Below are 9,678 nucleotides of genomic sequence, written 5' to 3' on the forward strand. Positions count from 1 at the left end.
AATATTTTGTGATAAATTTGGGCGCATACATTTATTTGTTTAAAAAATCAAAAAACACATTTTTTCTTTACATTTTTGCAATTTTTAATATACAAATATGTTTAAAAATATTAAGAAACTTTCAAATGAGAACCCTATAAGTCTGAACACCTTTTTTTTCCACACAAGTCCAAAATATACCCGCCAAAAAAACAATTTCAAATAGGTTAAAAATGAAACTCCACCAATGATACAGATCAAACTATATTCCTTAAAAAATAAAATTAAAATGCCTAAACTCTAATTATTCAAAACTGTTAATGCCTTAATAGTGGCTACAATTTTTTTGATATTGATACATTCATCCCACTCACACTTGTCCTAGAAAAGCCTTTTTATTACATACCAAACAGCATCAATTATTAATGATAACATTAACGTCTACAAAACAAACAAATCACTTATTTCTTTGAAAAAGTACCTTGTGGATGGTGCTTATGTCCGGTACCAATTTGTTTGAGGAGTCTGATCCTGAGCTCCGACTTAAAATCCTGGAAAAACACTTTCATTTAATTTATTAAGCAACAATTTAGCAGTTAGAGTAACAAATACAATTTGTAAATAAACAATAGACCAAAACCGACAATTTGATAATATGTTAAAAATGATTCTAAGCGTAATCGTAAACTTACCCTTCGGATTTCGGTAAAGGCATAGAAGTGGGTTGGTTCATCGGTCTTTTATTAACTAAAAGGCATTTCATCGGTTGCCCGTCCAACTGTCTGTTATGGTAAGTATCCACCGCTTTTTGTGCATCCTTTAGGTTCTTGTAAATCACTTCGGCTACTCCCGGTCTGACTAGTTTGGCCGACAAAAGTTGCCCGATATCTTCAAATAGCTCCTAGAAAAGAATTATATTTAAAAATGTCGGTTTTTACCAATACAACAATCACCGTTACAACTCTTACTCGTTATAGGAAACCTAAATATTAAAAGACCTCATTACCTATCATATTACTATGAAAATAAAAAGGAGAACTAAGGAGTCTCACTTCCTTTGAAGTAAATATTGCTCTGCGTTAAAAATAAATATATTTGGGTTAAAACATTTTAAATTTAATTAACGAAACTTTTATTAACGAAAATTGTCAAATTTCTGACTTATTCCAGGCAGTTGCACTCGTTTTCCGTTTGTCTCAGACATTTCTCCTGTTCTTCTGATTTTCGACCGAACATCGTTGATCCTCTTCAGTATGTGGTCAATATTTGTTCTTTTCTGGATTTTCTTTGAGCAACTGCTGAATATTGTACACTGTGAGTTTCCTTTCTCTGAACATCACATAAGTTACACAATAAGACCCCAAGATGTGCTGCAAATTAATCCTTGGTTGCGACTAATTCCCATGGAATTGTCTACCGTATATCCATTAACATGTACTTAGAGCTTAAATTTTTTTGGTGTTTACAAAACTACTTCTACTAAGGATTGATACTAAATCTATTAAAGAATCATTAAGCATGTAGTGGTTTCGTCATTGGGACTAACTTTTTGGTTAAGTAAATGCACTTTTATATAGCAGTTCATTTAGAGGACAATCCTCTATACTCCTCTCTGGATATTGTATCAGTTTTAAAGAGCATCAATTTGTCTTATTCTCACTGGGTTTATCAATCTTCACTGCTTCAATATTGATTCTCAAATCTCTCTTTTGCCCCTGTTTCAAAGTTTAATATATTCATTGTATGAACATGTGAGAGATTCTCTGTAAAGTATGAACATGTAGAAAGTGTTTCGGGCTTTGGGATCTACTCCTTGGAAGTTAATAATCATTTTTTGTTCCTAGGAGATATATTTGAGTACAAACTAGTTTTTTGCATCCCTAAATCGTCATTCAGAGATCACAATAAAATGAGGAATCTCGTCTACAGGGGGTCAGAAAAATATATTTTACAGATGATCCAAGGCGTAATGGAGATGTGAAATGTGATAGAAACCAAAAAAAAAGTTAATATTTTTCCTCTTTTTCCACCTAATAGTCTCAGACCCTGAGTTATCCGACATGACTTCCTGAATTCATAATGGCTTTTAACTAGCTGTCTTCTATTTTGAAAATAAGATTGTCCTTATTTTTGTCTACTTGTCCTTTGTCTTTTTCTTTATTTTATTAACTCTTAGGGCTTCTTATATAGTTATGGGCTTGAATAAAAAAATCATTTGACCATACTCACCAAACGAATTATATGTAACATTGCGAAACAGCAAATACATACTCTCTTATTTTCAATGTTACGAATCTTCTCTACTAGAGATACAAAGTGTGAACTTTTTTTTATTTTCGTTTCCTATGGTCCTATACTTCCTCAAATTGGGAAATTAATCTCCTGAGACCTCTTCGACGTTGCCAAAACTAAAATTGCGAGATAATTGCTACGAGTGTCTGAATATTCATATAAAGCCGACATTGCCAAAATGTTCACTTTGCTAGGTCTGGTTTTCATTTGAAGAGAGAATTTCATGCTGAGGAAAAGAAACATGATATTTCTTCCAGGCAGTTTAAATTTTAAGCAGCGAATTTGTTTCTGGACCTTAACTGCCTGGAAGAATAAAATTATTTATTTCAGGCAATTGAAGCCTAAAAGAATACTTAGATTTTAATTGCAATAATCGCAACGGTAATGTTTAAGGTATGAGCGCAAAAATGGATATTCAATTCTATAAAATGTCATTAATGCTAAATACGGTTTTTAGTTCACCAGCATTTTACTCTCCCTTAACATTATATAGTTGCCAAGTTTAATTTTGGCACTTTCTGTGCTTTCACAGAGAGCTAAACTATACTGAGTAAAGCTTAGTAAGTTAAATTTAGTATTGAAAGTGGACAAAGTAAAAATTCCAAAATATTTGAGATACTAGGTAGTAAACAATAAATACCTTATCCATTACTGTCCTCTTTTTTTATAACTTTAGTCACTTATCGGGAAAAATTGCTCTCTCTAGTCCCACAAATTTAATTTTTTTAAAGAAATTATTGGAGTTTTCGTGAAAATTTTCAGCACTTTTAGAGGCACATCTATTTGCATAAAAAAAACGAATTTTGCCTCAAAGTTAAATGCTTGAGTATAAAACTGTAGTCAATGTTGTAAAAGGATTGAGACTATCAGCTGCTACTTCTGGGAATCTGGGATTGCCTTCAATTATTTCCACATTAACAGCATTTCTTGTAAACCATGAATAATTTTCCCTATACATTTTCGTTACGATTTTACAAACATTTCTTTATAGACAGACACCTTTTCTTAGCCTATTGAGTTCGGAATTTAAATTAACCTTTGTTCCTCTAGATTTCATTTCTTTATCAGTGGAAAACAGGTTTCATAATAATAATAATAGGATAGGTCGAAAAAGCAATCAAGGGGCATATCTCCAAAATTCCCCATGTGTCACTTTCCATAAATGCCAAAAATGTCTCATTTGCGAACATAATTTTATATAAGAACAGATAAATACTCTTTGATAACACTTGTCAATACATAAAAATGTAAAATAGTGATCAGACTAAAGTATCATAAGTTGTTTGCGGATTAAGGGTGTTCAGACACTGATTTCATCCTAAGGCGTTCCTTCAAAAAGGGATTTGATTAGGAATCCAGTTAGTTATTTAATGGTTACTCAGCATTATTTGGGAAGTAAAAGTGAATTTACCAATTTTTTTTTACATTAATATAAAGAGTTTCTAGAGGATACATTTGACTATAAAAGAAATGATTCTGGGTTAAGAATTTAGAGAGTAGAGACACTTTTTTCTTAATCACCTAATTATTTTTAAGGATATTTTCCCGAAATAATGCGATATATATTATTCAAATATTTATATAGATCTCAAACATTTAAAAACATCCAACCACCATGATTCAAATCAATTTTCTTGTGATCCTTCTGTGGTAAATTTCACATAAATTATTCCTGGACAATACCACTCAATCATTAAACTTCACTTACTTTTATATCCTCCTCGGTGACGCTGCCCTGCAAATTGGAAACGACGATCCTGTGACCGGCCGGAACGACAACTTTGGTTTTAGGTTGTGCTAAAATCCCGTGACTTAATTGGTCTGCTGGAGACGAATCGAGTCTTGAATGCACGTTACTCGTCCTGGTAGAACCTTTGAGGGATATCCTACTGGGTGGCATCATAGGCATCTCCTCGTCCTCATCTACAGCATCTAAGTCCACGTATTCACGTGGCTGCGGCCTTATAGGTCTAGAAAAAAGTTTTGGGTTATTGAATGTAGGCAAATATTATACCCAACATATACCCAATTTTAAAATATGGAATCGGGAGGAAGTGTAGATTGTGACAGAGCCTTTATAGCACAAAAAAGAGAGGTCAGAACTTTGCTAAATTTAAGAAGGATTCATGTAGAAGCCATTTTAAAAAGCTGGAAATCCTAATGCTTTAATGAACGCCTTTTGTTTATGTTGAAGAATAGGGAGAGGTTGGTCAAGTATGAGTCCTTAACAGATTTGTCGGTTTTAACTATCCCCAACATAGACTCAGTGCCACTGAGAAATATCCTGCCTTCTTTTATGTTAAATTTTTCAATAATGCAAAAAATATCAACAAAATACTCCTCCCGCCTTTAAAGGGTTAATAAAGGAATTTTTTGGGGAAATTTAACAATATTCTGTGCAAGAATTTCTTAATTATAGTCCTGCTAGTTCCTGTTATTTAATTTTCATTAGATACCTGCTCTTAAATATTTCCACATACTATTGCTTATTTGTTTTAGCATTTTAATCCATAACCATTTTATTATTATACTCTATTTCAGAAGTGTGTAGAGCAATAAAACCTCATTAGGTATGCAAAAGTGGTACCTGGTGATCCACCAATATTTTATGCCACTACCTTAGTTGGGTATTAGTTTCAATGTAAAATTCTTTCTTTTCGTTGATTGCAGGTAGTGCCACCCGGTTTTGGGTCAATTTATGAGTTTTGCCCATTGTTACCCACTGATAAACATTGAAAACGGTTCGCCAAAGGCGTGCAACTGGGACTTGTTTTTTACCTTATAATTAATGTACTTAAATGCTATTTTATTTTAGAAAGTTACTTTTGTTTAAATGGAATAATATATTTTTTTCACAAATTTATTGAACATAATATGTAGAGTAAAACAGTTGAAAATGTCACTTTTGGATCTGGCACTTTTTGAACAGTGTATAACAATTTTAAATTATAATAGATTGTAGTCTTCTTCGTCATCTGACGAACTGTCATCACCTCTTGACATTATAATTAAAGGATCGACTGTCTGATCGATGAGGTTGTCAAGATCCCACATTTTGTCCTCTTGCCTAATTACATGCTGGACTGCTTTTCGCCAATTCTCTGGTGTCGCTTCCGTAATGGCTTGATCAAACAGTAGCTTAACATCTTTCATTTTAAAAGTCGTGTTTTGTCTTGCTACAAATCCTTTTACCTGCGCCCATATCAGTTCTATAGGATTTAGTTCGCAATGATATGGCGGTAAGCGCAGTACAGTTATATTATATTTTTCGGCTATATCTTCCACGGCGTATTTCATGAAACGAGTTTTGTGTAAGTTTGCTATTGCCAGCAGTTCTTTTTTTATCAAATTTGCTTCAAACGCAATACCTTTTGCAGTCAGCCAATCGATAATTTCTTGCTTTCTCCAACTTGAAGTTGGCGTCTTCTCTATTCGCCGTGAATGATAGCTTGCGTTATCCATAACCACCACCGAATTAGCCGGAAGAAATTTTATCATTTCACCAAAATAGTCCTCGAAAACGTCTGAGTTCATGTCTTCATGGTAATCTCCTGTGCGAGTCGACTCAAAGGTTAGCAGACCTTCTTTTAAAAATCCCTCTTCGCTTCCAATATGTGTGATTATAAGTCTTTTTCCTTTTCCCGAAGGTTCTTTAATACCCGTAGACAGGCCTTCTATGAAAGCTTGGCGAGCACTGGTTATATTTTTGTCTTGCCACATTTTTTGGACTATATAACCTTCGTTAATCCACGTCTCATCAAGATAAAAAAACTTTCTTTTGCTCCCTGCGGTACTGCTTGATACTTCTCAAGTATTGTCGTCTCCAACAAACAATTTCGTCGCTCTCCAGTAAAAGTGCTTTGCAGTTATGATTTTCCCAGGCAAAATCCATATTTTTTAAAGTTTTCCATAAAAGTTTTCTACTTATCAACGGAATACTGTCATCTCGGCCAAGCTCCATTAAAATTTTGTCTAGGGTGGGTATTTCCTTTTTAAAATAAAAAGAGTGAATTTTTCTTCGAATTATACATTTAGCATTTTCATCAAGGACTTTTGTAGGTCGTCCTGGCTTTTGCTTGGGAGATTCCACTTGACCTGCTACTTTTCTTTCCCGCAACAATTTGAAAATGGTGGACTTTCTAATTCCACTCATTCGAGAACATTTTTCAACAATTTCTTGCACAGTAAAACTAGGGTAATCGTGTTTTATGCAATCATGTACATTTAAAATAATAACTTTTTCACTCAGCGATAGTGGAGAATTTTTAGTACATCTTTTCGTTGGACTGAATACCTCCATTTTTTAAATATTGGGATAATAATATTGTGATTACACTACAGCGTAGCAGTGACTACTAACGTTTAAAATATGATTTAAAAGTATTTATAGTCTGTATATATTACCTGACCCCATTTTTGCATGTTACAAAGCGTTAAAAGATAGGTACCTATACAAAAGGATTAAAAGTATTTATTTAGTATTTAATCTCTTTCAAAATAAAGGCATTTAATCCGTGAAAATTAAATTCATTAATATTATAAGTACCTGCGCCTATGAACTACCACTGTAGTTTATAGGCCTAGGGTACCCAAATGTAGCCAAACAGAACGGAATTCCCCAGTTTATTGCTCTATACACTTCTGAAATAGAGTATAGTGTTGTATTTTAACTGCTTCATTCATTTTTTATACATAATTTTTTCTCGTCAGTTTTTTGTTTATACGTAATCGAGTTGATACTGTATACTGTTTGTTTCTACTTATTCTTAGTAACTTAAAATGTGGCATATGTAGTTTTTATTAGCATAAGGTAAATAGGCCGAGCATAAGAAAGAAGTTTTCTTAAACATTATATATATGATGCTTTTACGCTCCACTGTATTTTTATGTACAATTTCTCATAAACGTAGACTGTTTTGATTTTTTTTTTCAATAACAATTTATTACTGACCTCAAAACAGTTTACAAAACTGACACCGAGGCCTAGACAGTCTATTTATTAAAAAAATTAACAAACCTAAATACAAAAAAATGTAGTTTATTCTTCCTAATCCCATTGAAATAAGTAGTAAGGACAAAAATAAGTAGTAATAAGATTTGAAGTTGAATAATTTCTTAATTGTAAAAGTCTTTTTTAAGTAGTAAAGTTATTTACCGAGAGACAGGTGGTGCAAGGATTTTAGACAAGTCATTTCTGGCCAAAAACAGTTCTTCTCGCATAACATCCCTCATGGCTTGTCTGGCTGGTTCGAGTGAGCTTATTAAGTGAGATGCGGTTCTCAGGTCCGGTTTGATCCATTTGTATAAACCTGAGTCATAAGGCCTTTCGTAAGGGTCTGGCATGGTACCTAGGAAACAGTTATTATTTATTTTATTTGACCAAACATTGTGTAACAGGAAATTCCTTATAATAAGAAAAGTTGTGTTTGACAGATAAACATAAAAAAAAACTATATAATTTAAGTGGACAGCTTATGAAAACCTAACAGTCTATAAAAATTGAAATGATTCAATAACAACTGAAATTTCAAGCTCACAACTCAAGAGTCTACTACAGGCAAAAGGAAATATGATTTTTTTTAGTTGATGAACTGAGCTATTATACACATATACCATAAAGTGTAGAGGAAAGTAGCCTAATACTGCATAGGTTCCTAATATCGGACATTACTCTAAATCTGTAATAGCACAGAGCCATGCCGTAACTTCCATAGTAATCAAGAGACCTATTACGCAGATCATTTCCTACAAGAATTACAGAATACTATCATTGTTTATAAAACGTCATTTTGCTACTGTAACGGTTTTCAATGTGCATAGATTTTAACAGTGTATAATTTTTGGCGTTATTTCTGGAAAAGGTAGGTTAAATTATTTGTTTGTTACATACCATATCATTAAGTAGATTGCAGATGTTACCTTTTAATGTATAAATTGCTTCTGTGAACTATTTTTTAAATGTAAAAAAAAACGGTAAATTTAGTGAGGTTATGTGCCGTAAGATCGGATACTTTTGGTTTCCTAATATCGTATAGTATCCGATATTTGAAACCAGTTTTCTGGAGCTGCTTTTAAATGAATCAACTGATTTTCTGTCATAGATACTTGCGTTTTATTCTCTTTTTTTTAATAATAAATGAGAATAAGTTTCATATACCATATTATTATGCTTTTAACCTTGATTAAGGAGGTTTTTTGCTTTTTTTTTCTAGATGCACGGAAAACAAGAGAAAGGTCGTAAAACATGGGATGCAAGAGCCATGGGGCTTGCGGTAAATGCTGTTAGAAGCAAAGAAATGGGGTATATAAAAGCGTCAAAAATATATAAAGTTCCAGGAAGTACCCTTGTTGATTACGTAAAATCAGACAAGCCAATAGAAGTATTAACAGCTACGAAATTAGGAAGAAGACCTGCGCTAAGCAACGAAATTGAAAATCTGTTAGTTACATATTGTTTAGATATGGAGAAACAGTTTTATGGACTAAGAGCTTCCGATATTAGAAGGCTAGCGTTTCAGCTAGCTATCCAGAACGGGCTACAACACCCTTTTTCTATGACGAAATCAAGTGCAGGAAAAAAGTGGCAAAAAGGGTTTTTAAAGAGACATCCTGAACTGAGTTTTAGAAAGCCACAGGGTGTATCTGCAGCTCGCATAAAAGGGTTTACTCGAGAAAATTGCGCGGCTTTTTTTGATCTGTTAGAGCCAGCCTTATAGCAGAAATCAAATTGAATCCAGCCAGATTATTTAATGTAGATGAAACAGGCATTACAACTGTTCAACACAAACATTCAAAGGTTCTCAGCTTACGAGGTAAAAGGCAAGTTGGAGCCTTGACGACATCCGAAAGGGGAGCTCTTGTTACTGTAGTGACTTGTATGAGCGCTACCGAAATATATGTGCCACCAGTATACTAGTATTTCCTAGAAAAAATATGAAGCGTGAACTTCTAAATGCATGGAGCACCGCCAGGAACGATCGCCAGATGTCATTCTTCCGGTTGGATTCAGCCTGATCTGTTTACAGCTTGGTTAACATATTTTATAAAGCATGTTAAACCAGCAAAGGGCGATCCAGTGGTTTTAATATTAGACAGGCACTACTCTCATACGCGCAACATCCCTTTAATTGATTTAGCAAAGGAAAACCATGTGCATATTTTATGTCTACCTCCTCATTCGACACATAAGATACAACCCCTAGACGTAGCTTTTATGTCTCCATTTAAAACATATTATGCATTGGAGATTGAGTCATGGCTCAAAAATAACCCAGGAAGGGTGATAACTCACTATCAGGTCGCTGAGCTGCTAGGGAGAGCATACCTACGTGCTGCAAGCGTTGAAGTGGCCGTAAATGGTTCTAGAAAATGTGGAATTTTTCCGCTCAACAGTAGGCATGTATTCCG

General features: G+C 33.8%; 2 protein-coding genes across 2 annotated transcripts; one reads left to right on the plus strand and one right to left on the minus strand.

Annotated features, from left to right (window-relative positions):
* Positions 1-227: 227 nt before the first annotated feature.
* On the minus strand, positions 228-7,626 carry LOC126749703 (polymerase delta-interacting protein 3-like). The gene is made up of 4 exons (XM_050459387.1): positions 7,427-7,626; positions 3,980-4,241; positions 672-880; positions 228-530 (listed from the first exon to the last, which is right to left on the minus strand). Exons 1-4 carry the CDS (start codon positions 7,612-7,614, stop codon positions 437-439), a joined length of 753 nt encoding a protein of 250 aa, XP_050315344.1. The 5' UTR covers positions 7,615-7,626; the 3' UTR covers positions 228-436.
* An 857-nt stretch (positions 7,627-8,483) lies between these two features.
* Positions 8,484-9,187, plus strand: LOC126749702 (uncharacterized). The gene is made up of 2 exons (XM_050459386.1): positions 8,484-8,932; positions 8,974-9,187. Exons 1-2 carry the CDS (start codon positions 8,484-8,486, stop codon positions 9,185-9,187), a joined length of 663 nt encoding a protein of 220 aa, XP_050315343.1.
* Positions 9,188-9,678: the final 491 nt, after the last annotated feature.

This window comes from Anthonomus grandis, unplaced genomic scaffold (assembly GCF_022605725.1).
Source record: "Anthonomus grandis grandis unplaced genomic scaffold, icAntGran1.3 ctg00000502.1, whole genome shotgun sequence".
Lineage (NCBI taxonomy): Eukaryota > Metazoa > Arthropoda > Insecta > Coleoptera > Curculionidae > Anthonomus > Anthonomus grandis.